This window comes from Peromyscus eremicus, chromosome 8a (genome assembly GCF_949786415.1).
Source record: "Peromyscus eremicus chromosome 8a, PerEre_H2_v1, whole genome shotgun sequence".
Lineage (NCBI taxonomy): Eukaryota > Metazoa > Chordata > Mammalia > Rodentia > Cricetidae > Peromyscus > Peromyscus eremicus.
The window spans coordinates 62176889-62194125 of NC_081423.1; the positions used below are offsets into that span (position 1 = coordinate 62176889).

General features: G+C 54.6%; 1 protein-coding gene across 1 annotated transcript in view; it reads right to left on the reverse strand.

Moving 5' to 3' along the window:
- Positions 1–1383: 1383 nt before the first annotated feature.
- The window catches only part of Ksr1 (kinase suppressor of ras 1), a 132333-nt gene continuing 116479 nt past the window's right edge, over positions 1384–17237 (reverse strand). Inside the window, 10 exon segments of the mRNA XM_059271298.1 lie at positions 1384–2257; positions 5677–5810; positions 6459–6594; positions 6790–6921; positions 7565–7698; positions 11358–11454; positions 13774–14030; positions 14032–14154; positions 14903–14951; positions 15519–15573. Of these exon segments, the coding sequence (XP_059127281.1) occupies positions 2179–2257; positions 5677–5810; positions 6459–6594; positions 6790–6921; positions 7565–7698; positions 11358–11454; positions 13774–14030; positions 14032–14154; positions 14903–14951; positions 15519–15573 (1196 nt within the window). The 3' untranslated portion in view covers positions 1384–2178.

A 17237-nucleotide genomic window follows, 5' to 3' on the forward strand; every position in this document is an offset into this window, starting at 1 on the left:
CACAGTCTCTTAAGTAGAAAAAGGAAACAGGGACCATGACGGGGGACTCCCTTAAATGAAGGGCAGTACGGAGGAGGCCTCAGAGAGGAAGTGGGGAAGGTTCCAGCACCCTTGGAGCCAAGTGGCCCCAGGGTCCCAGGCAGATGTTGGGTCCCCTGCATAATGGCCCCCAGCAGATAGACAGCTCCTTAAGGTAGGGGCCATGACTACACCTATCTGGTCCCCAGCACAAGACCACATTCACTGCAGCACTCACAGCTTTCTGAACAGAGATGTTCACAGTATAGAGCGAGACCCAGGCTCGCTGTCAGGGGGCTGTGTGTGATGCCCTGTGTGGTTTGGTGCGGCAGGATGACTGAAGGCGTTGACCCAGCTGCCAGCCTGATAGATCATGTTCTACCTGGGAGGGGAGGTCAATGTCATGACATTCGCAAAGTGAAATAATGGCCAGAGGCTCAGACACTGTGGCCTCCAGGGAGGTACACACAGAGGCTGCAGTTATACACCATGTGGTTCTGGAGTCGGGAGCTCACACCAAGGGCTAGGGTGGGAAGCCAAAGGGATGAGGAAGGGACACGACAGTTCCCTTTCAGAGGACATATGACCCACGCAGAGCTGAACACAGGCTCACAGCTCTTCCTCCCCACACTGGGGCAGGGTCAAGATGCTCCTGTCCCAGCTCTCCCGTAGCATGAACAACCGCTGGGTGGGGGTGGGGGGGATGTAGGCAGAGCCCCACAACTTCTCAGAGAATGGCCTGTTTTATCGGACCCCTGGACCAGGCTCTAACGCAAGGGCAGGTTCTGAAAACTGAGGATGTGTTTGGTGTTTGTTTTAACGAAGAGGGAGCCACACGGCCATGCCACAGCGGGATTGTGAGCCTAGGGGCCTGGATCTAACCACCCCTCCACTCCCATTTCTTCCGCACTCTGGTTGTGGGGGTCTGGCGCTGCCCAACCGCTGCTCAAGGACTGCTCTGCTCTGTAGGTGACAGTTTCTGCAGAGCCCATCTGACTTACCCCGACCCAGCCCTCCTGCTCGCTGGAATGAACACGAACAGACGTCCGAGGCTCACAGATAGGGACTTACTAGGTACGTCTTGCTGACGTGTCTGGACAGCCTCACGCCCCCATCTGAGCTCAGGGCACACACAGGAGTCAGAACGGGCTAAAAGGCGTCGATGAGACAGGGCAAGTGGAAGTGGTCTGGAAACTTCTGGCACGGCAGAGGTGAGTTTTAAAGTGCTAGGGTCACCAAGGCTGTATTTGCCTCTTCCCGACTCTCATCAACCAAGAACTCACTGTACACACAGCTGACGGGTGAGCTCTTGGCTCCGGGGGTAAATGTGAGGCACTGGGGGTAGGGGGTGGTGATACAGGCGTAAATGTGAGGCACTGGGGGTAGGGGGTGGTGATACAGGCTGAGTTCCACAGCCTTCATGTCTGCCTGGAGGCCTCAGAGAAGCAGCAGATGTCTCCACAGATGTGTGATCGTTTCCTTCTGCTGTGGTAGAAGCTGGGCTAAGATCCATCAGATCCATCTAGAAGCCACTAGGATTCTGTCTGTACTTTTTTAGCACACCAAGCCCGGATCAGAGCAGAAACTAAATCCAAACTCTTCAGGAACTCCTGACCCCATAATCCAGAAGAGTTCCTAGCCAAGCTTTCTCCCACAAGCTAAGGAAGGGCTGATGTTCCTCATGGACAAAGAGAGGGACCAGTGGGGGTCAGGGCCAAAGCACAGGCCAGGGCAAACCTCCCGTCATGTCCTCTTTCCCCAGAACAGCTACATTCATGCTGCTTTTCTTCCTTCTTGCTCACCCCTGGGCCCCTCACTGCTGCAGGACCTTAGAGAAGGGGGTGGGGAGGGGGGGCATTTCTGTTGCTCCGAAGTGCCAGCACCCTTCTGTAGAACTATTACTAACTACCATAAAACACCAAGCTTGCGGGGCAGAAACCTCTGTAAACACTGGCGGCAGTGGTGTTATCTGGAGTGGCATGTACGGCTCCCATCCGGAGCCCCACACACCGCTGCGATCACATTCTTCACGGAGGAGTCATACTCCTGGTCTGTAGCTTGGCATGCAACACTTCTCTCATTCCTCGTGGCGGTGGTTTGCGTGTTTCATAACCATGTTTCAGAAAGGAAGGCACCCTCTGCACGAATGTGCATGGCCGGCTACATCTTTGGATTACTGGACTCCAGGGCCCCCAGGCCAAACCTTTCAAAGCGGGGCATGACTTTGCTGCTGTTAATGCTGCGGAGAGGAGCAGAGACATGGATTATGGCTCTGCTGGTTTTGACCAGAGTTAAGGTGTCACTGGTTAGGCTTAGCAGAGGATCTGAGTAAGGATAAGTGCTCGGTCCATAGCCTTGGACAGAGCTGCTCCTGACCACCCTAAGTCCTGGGCCTTAGCCACATTTTCTACCTGGCGGGGATAAGGGAAAACATGGCTTGTTCACCTAACTCGCCAGCACCCAGCATGGCAGTAGCCGTTATGGGCTCACGGAGGCTGTTTCCTCACTGGCTGCTCTGTGTGGATGTGGAACTAGTGAGAGACCAGAGGATCTGTACCAGGGCTGATGGCACACACTCCTTTTAGAAATGGTGCTCACGTAGGGCCCACTGGAGCCACTATGGAGCAGAATCCTGAGCCCAACTGCAGAAATCTGGTCAGGGCCATGGAACCCCTAGCAGATGTGAGAGCAGCTCTGTCTCCATTACTGAGTGACAGGTATCACTTCGCTTAGAACAACATTTCTGAGTGGGACTCCTAAGGACCCAGCCCTTCTGAACTGATGTCTTTCCTATATGGCAATACGATTTGTGTGTGTGTGTGTGTGTGTGTGTGTGTGTATTTGCATGCCTACTGTCCTTTGTCTTCATGAGACAGACACAAGACTCCAGACAGGACCCATGACCTCAGGGTTAGGTCTGGGCAGCTCTGAACCACTACATCCCTTGCAGGACAACGTTCCAGGGTTGCCAAGCCCCTCCCCATCCTCTGAGCATGCTCAGCAGGGGCTCATGACGGTGTTAGTAGGGGCTAGGGACCAGAGGAACACAAGCAAGAGCCACTCGGGAGAACGAGAGAGCAAAGACCGTCTCATCCACGAAGGCAGCTGAAAGCTGTTCTTCCGCCTTGAGGGGTCACCCCGTTAGTGCCATCCTCCCCTGGCAGTGACACAAGTCAGGTGCCCACAGGCCATGTGCAGGGGAGGGGCCGTTGTTAAAAACAGAGCACAGGAAGGAGTCTGGAGGGGGAGACTGGAGCAGCAGAGACGGCATCCCCTGGGTTAGTGCCCGCTGGCATTTTGAGTCTTAGCAGAAGTCACGGAGCTGAGCTGGCGATTAGGAGGAAGGAAGCCCTGAGGCATGCAAGGCAGCCAGGCCTACAACCTACAGACAGAGAAAGAGCAGCGTCAGAAACGGAGCCTGAGGGGAGCCAGGGCACAGAGCCTGACCAGAGCAGCTGCCCAGGGACCCGCTGCCTGCAGAGAATAGGATCTTCAACTCCACCCCTCAGAGTGGCAGCAGGGTAAGTTTGACAGGGGATGTGGGCACAAGGAAGCTTTTCCACGTCCCCACAGGGCCGTTCCAGGCACCCCTCAGCTCCTTAAGCCCACAGCTCCTTGTGATGGTCAATTGGCTTCCTGGAGATTATTACTTCTGCTCACTTGATTCTTCCCCTCTCCTCTTTACTTATAATTACTACTACTACTATTATTATTAATATTATTAATACTTGTAGTGCTGGGGCCCAGACCCCAGCCTCATATATGCTAAGCAAGAGCTCTAACACTGAGTCTCACCCCCAGCAATTCGCTGACACTTGGTTTGTTTGTTTGAGACAGGGTCTCTCCTGGCTCTCACTATGTAGACCAGGCTGACCTTGAACTCGCAGAGACCCACCTGCCTCTGCCTCTGAAACTGGGATTAAAGGTGTATGCGTCACCATGCCCAGCTGCCATTGGTGCTTTCATTTCTGAGATTTCACTATGTATCCCGGGCTGGACCCAAACTTAAAATCCCCCTGCCTCATCCTCCTGGATGCTGGGATGACAGGCATATGCTACCACAGCTGGCTCACTGGATTCTCATCCTCTGAGCTCCACCCAGAAGCGGAATTTGGGGGACTTGGCTCAAAGAGCTCATTCTCCCTCAGCCACATGCTAGCCCATGTGGTGTGGAGAGGGGCCCTGCCTGCCACATCCCTCTGTGAGAAACACGAGCCCAGTGGCCCCCGCTGGTGGCCAGTTCAGCTGCAAGAGGTCACTGTGGATTATGGGAATGAAAGCATGGATGTGAGCAGCTAGCATGCAGGGACAGAAGGGGAAGGGTAGGTATGCAATGGGCCGGCCACACACAGGCAGGAAATGAGAGAAGTGAAGGAAACACACTATTCCTCCAGAACCGGACAGGAGCTCTTAAAGTCAGGGTGACCATAGCGTCCTTTCCCGTAGTAGCGGCTCCGCCAGCGGCTGGGGGTGCCCAAGACCATTTCACCAGCAGTTGAAGAGAGCCGTCCGATCCGGTCCAGCCAGGCGGCCCGGTGGGTGATGGCAGCCAGCAGGCAGGTGGAGGAGTCGGGGTGGTGGGGCGGGAAAGATGACAAGACAGGCCAGTGCATCCGCCACCCCCCGAAAATGAAAAGCGACAGAGCCAAGGGGAAAGAAAAGAGAAAGTGAGAGTTAGAGGCCCCGTGTCTGGAGAAGCGGAGACCGGGAGCAGATGCTTGGGAGCCGGTGGCTGTGGGCTCCTACGAGTGGACTCAGTTTCCCATCTGTGGGATGAGAGGGACGGGCTGACTGGTTTCCAGGACTAGGAGTCATCTTTGAATGCCAGTGCCTGCCCGGTGCAGGCATGCTTTGGTAGAAGAGGAAGCCTGTATTCAGAGGGCCCAAGACCTCCAGCAGCCCAGGGCTCAGCCTTGAGGCCTCATCCCCCCGCTCCCTGACCCACACTGTCAATGCCAGTGCCTCACCTGCCAAGCTTATGGGATCTACCTGATACTTCTTGGCAAAGTTTCCTACCTAAGCCCCACTGTGGAAACTGAGGCAAGTGAGGAGGCCCTGTAACCTGACCCGCGGCTGTGGCTGGAGAGGGGTCTTTGCGGGAGGAAGCCAGAGTGGAAACAGCACAGGGCAGAATACAGGGGGGTGACAGTGACCCCTGCTGCTCTGTGCCTCAGGGGACAAAGGACCACACCAGGGGAAAGGCTTCTGTTCACACCAGCGCTACACAGCTGAGTGGCACGGCCCAGTAAGGGACAGCAAGATTTCAGTGCTCAACAGCTCAGCGACTAACGGTACCAGCCTAAGCAATACTGATGCTGCTTGTTAGGGGCTGTTTTGGGACCCGCATGGTCCTGACCTCTGACCCTTTCTCCTCTCAGGCATAACTGTCTCACCCTGGTCTAGCCTGGGCTTGATGTCAGTGATGGTCTAATACAGTGACATGTAGATTCCCACAGGTGGAAACTGGAGGCGTCTGCCTGTTAAAGGGTGGGTGCCTCTAGCACCAACCAGGTAGATGAGAATCCTTCAACCTCTCTGCTCTGTGGAAGCCCCAGAGCGCAGTCTGATGCAGGTCCAGCAGAGGGCGCCCTTAAACCCTCCAGACAGAGGCTCTCAGGGATCTGAAGGCGCTGTCTAGCTTATGGAGGGAGTACTTACTCAGCGGACTTCCAAAAGTGCCCGGGATGGGAGAGCCGCCGGTTCAGCTTGGGCAGCTTCTCCAGCATCTCCATCAACAGGCTGAAGCTGGGTCTCTCCTGCAGGTCGAAAGCCCAGCAGGCAGACAGGATCTCCTGCAAAGGGCACTGTGGTCAGTGGAGCATGGGCAGCTGGAGGGAGGGAGGCGCATGGACAGGACACTTCCTAAGGGCCCCTGTGAAGGTCCCAAGGGCCCTGTACAACTGTGGATGCAGAACCCTGGGAAGGAAGTGCTTTAGATGAGCCACCGACCTTCCAGGTCCAAAGGAACTTGCCTGTTCTCCTTCCTCCTCGACCTGTCCTTCCCAAAGGGACCAAGTCAAGCAGAATGGGAACAGGAGAGAGGGGGGATGAAGGCAGGTGGCCTTTGCCAGATGGGAAGTGTCCAGAGGTGAATGCGATGGTCTGGGAATGTATACAGGGTGGGGCTGCCACAAGGGGGCGTCTCAGGGCTACCAGAGCGGAGACAGGCTCGTGACATAAGGCAGGCTTTCTCTCAGGGTCCACTCAGACCCACAGCATCTTCTACAGCCTTGACACCCAGGAGGGTGGCCTGCACACATGGTCATCACAAGACACCCTCTACCCCAGGCGGGCAACACAGGCTTTTGTTCTTAACTACAATGATGCCTGTGCCTTAGGAAAGACAGCGAGCCTCCCTGTGGTCCTTCCCCGGTGGGTGAGTGGAGGACAGTCATGTCACAGGCCCAGCCCACCCTTGGGCCCTGCTTCCCTCTACTCACGCCGACTTCCTTCCCCAGGCTGACGGACGCCAGGACGCGCCTCACTCCTTCCCCACTTCCGATCTGCCAGATCAAGGCCTCTGCAGGCTGGTGTTTAAAGGGCCAGTCTCTTGCCTGTAGCTCATACCACACAGTCCTACGGAGACACACCACAGTGTGAGCTACCGGAGCTTCACAAAACCCTACAGGAGGTTCTAGGGGTTGGCCAAGTTAGGAGCCAGAGGTCAAAGACACGGTCACCCTGCCATCAAGGAGCACAGCCATGGCTTCCCAGGGCACACTTCCTAGCCCAGTGGCCACCCCTGTACCTGAGTGCCGGCGGCCTACTCACCCGAACGCATAGACGTCAGCAGCTTTGGAGAAGGGCAGCTGGTCCTCATCCTTCCCGGGTGTCATTTCTCGAACAATCTCGGGGGCCAGGTAGCACAACCAGTCATGGGACAGCTTCAGTTGGTTCTCACGCCTGGAGGCCAGGACAAGGACACAGGCCCCTCAGTGGGGAGCAGGTGGCCTGACGGTACACAACTGTGCCCACTCACACGTGGTAGAGAAAGCCCAGAGAGGAACACGGAGTTCTCCCTTGCCCTTGAACGGGCTGGGCAGTTCTAGAAAGGGGAATGCACAGTTGGGAATGGCAGGGAGCTGCTGGGGACAGTGTTTGGTTCCCTGTACCGAGAGAGTGGCTGGTCTGTCGAGGACCCCCGGCCTGTCTGCAGATGTCAAACCTGCACGCTCTGGCCAGTCAATCTTCCTTGAGACACCACCCCATTCTTATGGAGGAGCTTTTCTTGCCACCCAACCCCTCTACAGTCACAGGAAGTAAAATACTCTTTCTCATCAAGGGGATATAAGCCGGGTCCCTCACCCATCCCTGGGTAGCCAAGCTGAATGTGCCGGGGGACTCAGCCTCCATGGGTACCCCCACCTGGAAATCAAGTACCACGAGGGACCTAACCACGGACTGAAACCACATGGGCAGGACCAGGAACCGAGGCCACCTGGCCTGTGCAGGGAAGGCTCTCGCCAACAATGCAGCCAGGGGTATTCCACACCCATGCAGTGCTGCAGCTCCCGCTGACCCATGCACACACCCACGGCCAACTCACCGTTCCTCCCGGACCACGCCCGAGATCCCGAACAGCCCGAAGTCTGTGATGACCACTTTGCCATTGTCATAAAAGACATTCTTGGACTTGAGGTCTTTGTGCACGATGCCCTTGGCATGAAGATAGCCCATCCCCTGCAAGACGGCCAACCTTGTATCAGAGGGTGGGGGATGCTGAGAGATGGAGGCTGAGCTGTATTCAGGGCAAGACACATTACCCCCAACCCCCATCCTATCTTCACACAGACAGCAGGCAGGATACTGTCCTCACCTTACAGATGACGCAACTGAGGCTCAGAGACGGCAAGTGACTTGCCCCAAGCCACACAGCAGTTAAACATGGAGCCCAGATCTGACCTCACTGAGTTCATGCTCTTTCTATGCCACTCTGCTGCCAAATAGTCACCTCAGACTTGGGTAAGGTGTGAGGCGTGGACATGGTGACCGACAGTGAGCAGAGGTCAAGGAGTGTAAAGACCGGTGATACGGGCTGGAGGTGTAGTTCAGCAGTCAAGTGTGTGCTTAGCATGCTCACAGTCCCGTGTTCAGGACTCAGCATTACCAATTTTAAATAATCAGGGCTGGGGGTAATGGCCCAGTGGTTAGGAGCACTTCCTTCTCTTGCAGAGGACCAGAGTTCGGTTCCCAGCACCCTCATAGGTGGCTCACAGCCATCTGTAACTCTAGTTCCAAGGAATCCAGTGCCCGTTTCTGGTCTCTGTGGGCATCAGGCACACACACTTGTACATACAGTCTCTCTCTCTCTCTCTCTCTCTCTCTCTCTCTCTCTCTCTCTCTCTCTCTCTCACACACACACACACACACACACACACAGAGACAGAGAGAAACAAAATCTTAGAAACAGATTTTATCACTATACTATCCAGACTCAGGCAAAGGGTCCCAAATGAGCAGGCTCTCAGGAGTTCCCTAGCTGGCCTCTGCTCTTAGGCAGGGTGACACTCAGGGCAGGTAAAAGAGACATTCCTAGGATGCTACCTCGCCATGGTAGCAGGGGCCCCAGATGAAGCCGGAAGTCTGACTTCTATGCTCCATCTGTGCTCAGCTGGCACTGTGTGGGCTTGGGCACAGTGCTGGCCCCTCTGGGACTCTGCCTCTTCATCCATCAGGTGAAATGTGGTGGGTGATGCCCAGCAGTGATTGCTCTGGCCTGACCATTCAAGGATCAGGGGCACAGAGCCCATGGCCCAGGTGCTGGAGGGACAGGTTCCACCGGGGGCTAAGGATGAGTAGCTGTCCCTCTCCGAGGCTTACCCCCACCACAGGCCCTGCAGGCGGTCAGTGGGTCACACTTGTGACCCCAGCACTTGAGAGGTGGGGGCAAGGGTTTAAAGTCATCCTCAGCTACACAGTGAATTTGAGGGTAGCCTAGGCTACATGAGTCCCTGTCACGAAACAAAATAAAGCCACCCAGACACACAAAACCCAGGTGTGACGGCTGGAAAGGGTCCGGTTAGAGAGACAGGCTCTAGAGCTGAGCCTGGACCAGTCCTTCCCCAGGATTGCCCGGGGTCTCCACGGCAACCCTCCAAGTTGCAAACCGTCTCACTGGAGGTCAGGTCCCTCTGCTCAGCTTCAGACTCTCAGCGCATCTCAGATCACTCCAAAAAGGAAGTGGGCGGGGTGGGGGGGGCGGGGTGGAGCTGAGCCAGGGTCCCCAGGGGCAAGAGGAGGCTTTCAGCAGGAAGGACATAGAAGGAGCGAGGGGTGACAAGAGGCGACTCCAGAACCTTGAGTCACTTTCCTCCTGGGCCCTGGAAGTGACCAGCTGGTGGCCTTGACTCTTGTGACTCAGAGGGCAGTTCCCAGTTCTGAGGGAGGAGGGGGAGTGGGGAGGGGTAGGATTCAGGTGGAGGGGGGTGGAGCAGAGTCCTTGGTGAAAGATCACACCTGAGGCAGAGGTGACACCTTGGGGTTCTGGTCTGAAGTTTAATTTCTAAATGTGGCCACGGGAAAGAAAGGGGCGGACTGAAATCCTGGTTTGTCCCCAAATGCCATTGTGATTTTTATCGTTTCCTTTCTAAAGACGTCCACATACACAAAATGGCCAGAGAGAAGAGGGGAAGGAGAAGGGGGTTGGGGGGAGGGGGAGGGGTCTGAAGGGAAGGCCAGCTGATGCACAGCTGCAAGGGGCAGCTCTTCTTTTCTGAGACAGGGTTTCATGTAGCTCAGGCTAGCCTTGAACTTGCTTGGTAGCCAAGGATGACCTTGAACTTCTGATCCTCCTGTCTCCATCTCCCAAGGCCTGGGATTACAGGTGTGTGCCAGTGTGCCCTGCTTATGGTGCTGGGGACTGAACACATGGCTTTGCGCACATTAGTCAAAGACTTGACCAACTGAGCCACATCCCCATCCTGAGAGGCTGCAGCTTTTCAACACAGCTTTGAGGTTGTTTTTGTTTTAAAGAGAGGAAGTCTTATTCAGTATTCTAGGTTTTCTGTTTTGTAGAATAACAGTCTCCCTTCCCTATGTGGTCCAGGCTGATTTCAAACTCTCAATCCTCCTGCCTCAGCCTTCCTAGCTCTGGGATTTATATTCATGGTACTTGGCTTTTTTAAAATTAGATTTATTCATTTTATGTGTGCTTTGCCTGAATGCATGTATGTGCATCTTGTGTGTGCTTGGTGCACACGGAGGTCAGAGGAGGGGGTCGGGTCCCCTGGAACTGGAGTTAAGGATGGTTACGAACCACCATGTGGATGCTGGGAATCAACCCAGGTCCTGTGCAAGAACAAGTGCTCTTCACCACTGAGCCACCTCTCCAGCCCTCTTAATAGTCTGGATAAGCAATGACTGAGAAGCTCTCTTTAATTAGTTTTTAAATGAGTAGGGAAAGGAAAAGAGCTGCCAGCCGGGCGGTGAGCGCACGCCTTTAATCCTGGCACTCGGGAGTAGAGGCAGGTGGATCTCTGTGAGTTCGAAGTCAGCCTGGTCTCCAAAGTGAGTTCCAGGAAAGGCACAAAGCTACACAGAGAAACCCTGTCTCGAAAAACCAAAAAAAAAAAAAAAAAAAAAAAAAAAAGGAAAAGAGCTGCCCGCGCTGGACAAAAGGACCTGCTCCCTGGAAGCCAAGATTTAGATAACTGCAAATAATTTGCAAAAAGTGTGGGGCTCTTTAAAATTTTTAAAACCTATTTATATATTTTTAATGATTTATTTTATGTGCATTTGTGTTTTGCCTGCATGTGTATCTGTTGTGAGGGTGTCAGATCCCCTGGAATTGGAGTTATAGACAGTTGTGAGTTGCCATGTGGGTGCTGGGAACTGAACCTGGGTCCTCTGGAAGAGCAGCCAGTGTTCTTAACTGCTGTGTCATCTCTCCAGTCCAAGTTTGGTCTTTTGATGCCCTGAAGTGAAACACTATTCCCCACTGATGATGCTAAGAAACCCGCACCATGTACTAGCTCCATGCCAACTGTTCTCTGTATGGATGGCTTCCTTCTGTTTCTGCTCTGACCGAATCAAGGCGGCTGTGCTGGATCTACAGGGGAGGAAGCTGAGCCTCAGAGAGGCTAAACAAGCTCCCTGAGGTCACACAGCTAGAGTGACACTGTCTTTAGAATACACAGAGTTTCTTCAGAGCTAATTCAGTTCTATTAACGCCAACTGAGTGGCGAGCTCTGGGTTTGATTGGGTAAGACAGGGAACCAGGCTGAGGTGCCCCAGCTAGGAGACAGAGGAGCCACAAACCATCCGGTACAGGCAGATATGGCCTGGGGAAGGACCAAGAGCTCTAGAGGCAGCTGGGACCCCCATCCCTACCCCATCTTTACCTTGATGATTTCCTGGGCGATTTGTCTTGTCTTGTTGATGTCCAGAGACGTCTTGGGATCCCTCACGAATGAGTGCAATGTCCGCCCCTTGCAGAAACTGTTGAAGGTAGAGGGGGTTGGAAAGAGATCTAGAGCTGCTACAGGCTGATCCCACACCCATGGACCCTGTCAGGGGAACTGGGCCACCTATTCCTGGAAGGTTCTCCATCCCAACCAACACAAGCCATAAACACACGAGTTCTTTAACCAAGACTCCAGCTGGAGCCCGACTAGACACGCTTACATATGCGTGCACACATGCCATCCCTGGAGGTGCATGGCCTGCCAGCTCTCCCTGCACAAGGAAACAGCTCAACCACACTCACAGCCATTCAGGGCAGCCCATCTTCACAGGGTCATGGAGGGATAAGGGTGGAGCGGCAGAACTCAGATGGGGAAGAACTCAGCCTCCGGGACTCTCACCAGGTTCCATAGAGCCTCTGGGCTCACTACAAAGATGATCATTACATGCGGACCCCAGGGCATCACATCCTGCCGCTAACTGAGTAGTACGCTGTTCCTCTCTGTGAGGCCCCTTCCACTAAGTCTACGCTCCTCAGGAATGGGAGGCTTGTGTGAGAGGAGGGTGGATGGATGGCAGAGGAGGCTACAGAGCTGGGACACCCACAAGTGGACTCCCTGGGGACTCGCTGTCCTGCTTGGAGCTGGAATTTTATAGACTGGGTCAGGGGACTCTAGTGCTCTGACACTGTTCAGGAGTTCTTCATCTCTGAGAAAAATGGCAAATTTTACTCATTCATTGTGTTAAGGAAAACACCAGTTGTTTGTGTGAGGTGGGTCACTTGTTTCCCCCCAAAGCACAGGGTCCAGGTTCAGGACACCCCATGTTCTCTTGGCTCCATAGAATGGAAGTCATGAATACCTGAGTTTGGTTTCAGTACCCACTTAAAAAGCAAAGTGTGGCCAGGCGGTGGTGGAGTACACCTTTAATCTCAGTACTCGGGAGGCAGAGGCAGGCGGATCTCTGTGAGTTCGAGGTCAGCCTGGTCCACAGAGCGAGATCCAGGAAAGGCGCAAAGCTACACAGAGAAACCCTGTCTCAAAAAAACAAAACAAAATAAAACAAAACAAAAATGAAGTATGAAACTGGGTCTGATGGGATACGCCTTTATTCTCAGCACCCAGAAGGCAGGAGCAGGTGAATCTGAGTTCGAGGCCAGCCTGGCCTACATAGTGAGTTCCAGGACAGTCAAGACTCTATTAAGGGGCAACACAAACACCTGTAAACCCCAGGTCCTCATGCTTACACAGGTGTTCCTGCCCACCAAGTCTTCTCCCCAGCCCCTTTGACTTTAAAGTCAACCATTTTTTGGTTTTTTGAGACAGGGTTTCTCTGTGTAGCTTTGCGACTTTCCTGGAACTCACTTGGTAGCCCAGGCTGGCCTCGAACTCACAGAGATCCGCCTGGCTCTGCCTCCCGAGTGCTGGGATTAAAGGCGTGCTCCACCACCGCCCAGCAAGTCAACCGTTTCTTAAGTGGCGTAGGCAACTGTTTCTGTATCTAGCTGCTGCTTGGGGGAAGGACACTGTTTTCCAAGGAGAATGACAAGTGAGTCCCAGAATGCTTGCTGAAGTACAAACAGGCGATACACATCAAGATACCAAAATGTGAGGACTGGGGTACAGCTCAGCACAGCACTCGCCGAATGCACAAGGCACTGGGCTCACCCCACGGCAGCACGTGCACCCTCAAGTAGCCCTCAAACCTACAGTCAACCAACAGACGCAAAGTGTGAACCAGCACAATCTTAGTGACGTATTTTTTAATTAAATTATTTATTTTTGTGTATGTGTACGTGTGTCAGAGGGCAACTTGTGGGAGTCTATTCTCTCTCATTATCGGTTCCAGGAATCAAAATCGGGTGGTTAGGTTTGTGCAACAAGCACCCTTCCCCGCTGAGCCATCTCGCTGGCCCCCGACCTGCTTCATTTTAATGAAAGGAATATTGAGGTTAACCACACTCACTTCTGTGGGGAAAAGTATCCAAGCAAAGTGGTATAAGCCAGTTTTGTGTCTTTCATAAAACACTGGGATTTTCTTTATGCTCAGAGGGGTCTCTTTATTTATGTCTTTTGAGGAGACAAGGTCTTGCTATGTAGCCCTGGCTATCATAAACTCAAGATCCCCCTGCCTCAGCCTCCAAGGGCTAGCACTACAGGTAGGTGTATGCTGCTAGGCCCAGCTCTGATGTTTTAACATCGGTGGGCAGTGTGGATCGGGACATGATTCCTTATCTTTGGTTTCCTCCTTCCTCTCTCTGATCACCCTTCCACATCCTCCAGGGCAGCCACAGAAGCAGCAGGCTGCAGGGACAGGGAAGCGGTGATGCTCAGGGGCCCGGGGGGCGTGGCTTACCTGGTGATAATGGCCAGGTGGGGTGGGTTCATGCAGGCCCCCATGAAGAGCACCACGTTCTCGTGCCTGGTCTGCCTGTAGTTCATCACCTCCTTCTTGAACAGCTTCAGGTGGTCCTGATTGTGGCCGTCCATCTCCAGCAGCCGAATGGCCACCTCGCCATGCCATCGGCCTCGGTGCACCCGGCCCCAGCGGCCCTGCCCGATGGGCTCGCCTAGTTCCACCTGCTCGAAGGGGATGTCCCATTCCTGCAGGTTACACGCTAGTCTGGCTGGCTTTTCGAGAGATGGGGCCCCGCCAAGGCCGGCGGGAGCTGGGGAGGTCATCCACCTCATCCTCATCGTCTTCTGCCTCGGACTTGCTAGCCTCAGGCTCCTCAGCCTGAGGAGAATTGAACAGAGAGGGGAGTGAGTCTGGGTCTTCTCTTCCTGGAGTGCTGGCCAGGCACCACCAAGCCTGGCACCTGGCCTCCTTCTGGCAGTCTCCCGTCTGAACACACACCTTCTGATTCCTACGCACCCCCCCCCCCCCCCAGCAGCAACAACATTTTAAGCCATGCTGCTCTGCAGAGACCCAGGCTTAGTTCATATTTCTGTTTGAAGGTCAAGATGGCAGCTTCTTTCTGGGTCTCATGTAGCCCAGGCTAGCTTCCAACCTGCTATGTAGCTGAGGAGGACTTTGAACTTCTGATCCTCCAGGCTAGCTTCCAACTTGCTATGTAGCTGAGGAGGGCTTTGAACTTCTGATCCTCCTACCTCCATCTCCTCAAGGGCTGGGATTACAGGCGTGCACTACCATGCCTGTTTAAGATGAAGAGGCGGTCCTTGACACTGATCAGAACTGCCTGTCACGCTCTGAGAACATAGAGATGCCTGCCCCCATCCCAGGCCGACTGACTCAGCACCCGGGCCAGGGCCTGGGCCTGTGGGTTGGGAGTCAGGCCAGGAGAATAAAGAGGTCCCTCCCAGCTAGCACTTCCCATTATTCTTCCCTGCCGTGCACATCTACTCACACCTGCTGCAACAGGCTCCGCACCCTCATCCCCTTGGGCCCCCACCGACCCTGTGCACCCCAAGAAGAGAGGAGAGAGAGAGAGACTTTAGGTCTCATGCATGTGACTCCCACTCACCTCTGCTTCTTGAACACCCAGCACGTCTGCTTTGGGCTGGTCCTCGGGCCTAAGAGTGAAACAGGCTTTGTTAAGGAGATCCCGGGCTGGGCCAGGGTGGCCCTGGGGGAGGCAATGTGGAAGCTGTGGACACAGGAAGGAGGCTGACTGGAGGGGGTGAGGATGAGGGGGTGGGCAGTTACCTATCACCCTGGCCCTTGCAGCACAGGGGGGCAGGGCCCCAGCTCCTGCCTTTGAGGCCTGGCTCTCACCTCCTTGCGGTGTGAACTTATGTAATTTAATTCCTCTAAGTGGTTGCACTTAGAGACCAACTTCACTGGCTGAGAACTGAGGGACCAGGAGCCAAGTGCTTAAGGCAACCTAATGGAGGGGGGGGGGATATCCAGAGACAGGGGTTATGTTTGGGAGGTCTCTCTCTGTTCACCTATACTTCCTCCTGGGCCACAAGCCCGCTGCTGCTGTATACACAGCCCCATAGAGTGTGCACTGGACCGACAGGAGGCAAATAACCCCCAGGCTCCAAGGATGAAACAGCCCCGTTCCCCATCGGGCCGGCCAGAACCGGAGAGTCAGATACGTAGGGGTGGGTTGGGAGGTGGCTGCAGGGGGTCCATACCGTGTACTGTCGGCTGTGCTGGAGAGCGGGGCTGCCTGAGGACAGGCGGAAATGTCTGTGGGGAAGAGAACAGGGGCAAAGGGTGAGTGTGTTTCCGTCATCCCCAAAGACCAGCACACCGGGGACACCCCTTCTCTCCTGAGCGGCCACTGCTCATCAGGGCCACTTCCACCAGGGTCAGTTCATGCTTTGCAAGCGGACACAAACTCAGTGTCTACAGCCTTTGGTCTACACGGCTGCCCCAGGCAGAGGTCCTGGGTGAGTGACTCCATAGAGAGACCCCAACAATTAACACCACTGCCGTGGGCCCAAATGACTCCACAAGTGGAAACACCTAACCCTGCTACTTCTGCAGAGGGTCCTTCTGGTAGGAAGCGGGGCTGGCTGCCATTTTTCAAAGTAGGGACACCCTTTGCCTAGCCAGTGGCAGGGCTGGCAGCTAGGCAGCACCTGGTAACAGCTGTGACACCTGGCACCGGGTGTAGCTGCTCCCCAAACCCCCACCCCGACTCTGGGATTGGGTGGCTGGTATCACAGCTCTGCGCAAGAAGAGGAAATCCAGTGTGTGCACCAGGAGCTCCAGGCTGGCAGCTGAGGCCGACCCCTGGACCCTAGGTGGTCCAGGTGCAGCACGAAGACTCAGCTCTAGGACACCAGGGAGAGACACCCCCTCCCCTGTGTGGAACCAAGTGAAAAGCAGTGGCAGTGATCAGGGTCCCCTCTCTCAACAAAGAGAATCAGGAAATGGCGACAGCTCACGCTGTCAGCAGCCCCTTTCCTGCCTTGGACAAAGACCTTGCCCTCAGCCCTCAGTTAATCGCCTTCACTGGAAGGTTTTCTCCACAGTGGAACCCAACGCTGACAGAAGCTGTGGGCCTTCTGATGGAGCAATGCCCACATGTGCGCAACATCCTGGGCCGTGTTGGGGTCCATGGGCCTCGGAAGCATCTGCTCCGGCCTCTCCAGACACCTCCATATCGCCTTCAGACTGCCAGGCCCGCATTTTCACACATGTTCAGGCCACTCCAGAAGCTACACACGTCTTGGGTGAGGTGTGGGGGGAGGGGCAAACGTCTGGGAAGCCTCACACTTGCCCTTGTATTGTGCACTCTGTTTTCGTGTGTTCCTGTTTCAGCTAGTACATTGGAGCCCCACCCCCAACTGTGGGCAAAACAGGCCACTCAGGAAGAAGTACTGTGGTTCTCCAGCTGAGGGGCACTAATGTACATACACACCCTAGAGCTGGTAACCCGGAAGGACCTTGGAATGGGGCACCACACAACAGGGGCAGCCCTTCCCCCACACAACTAAGTGGAATTACAGGGTAGTGGTTACCAAATGTTCCAACTCGATTCTTGAAGGGAGCTGATCTGGAGACCAGAAAAGCCTGGAATAACCAAAATATTGGGGCTTCCAGCCTTGGCAAGTCAGAGAAAAGACTATTAGAGTTGTCTGAAGCCCACAGGCCCCCAGTGTTGGGTACTTCCAGTGGGAGGAGAAAAGCATCGATCTTATACAGCCTAAAGGGGAAGGAATGGGCAAATACAGAAGTGTGCAAAATAGTTTTTGGAGAGGAAATCCAAGGGTTGCCTACTGAATGGAAAGTTTTTCCTTCCAGCTTTCTGCAATGAGGTAGTTCCACTCACAACCAGCAGGTGGCACTGTGTGTTAAGGCTGGGAAAGGCAAAGCCAGCTGACAAGAGGATGCGGACGCCTGTA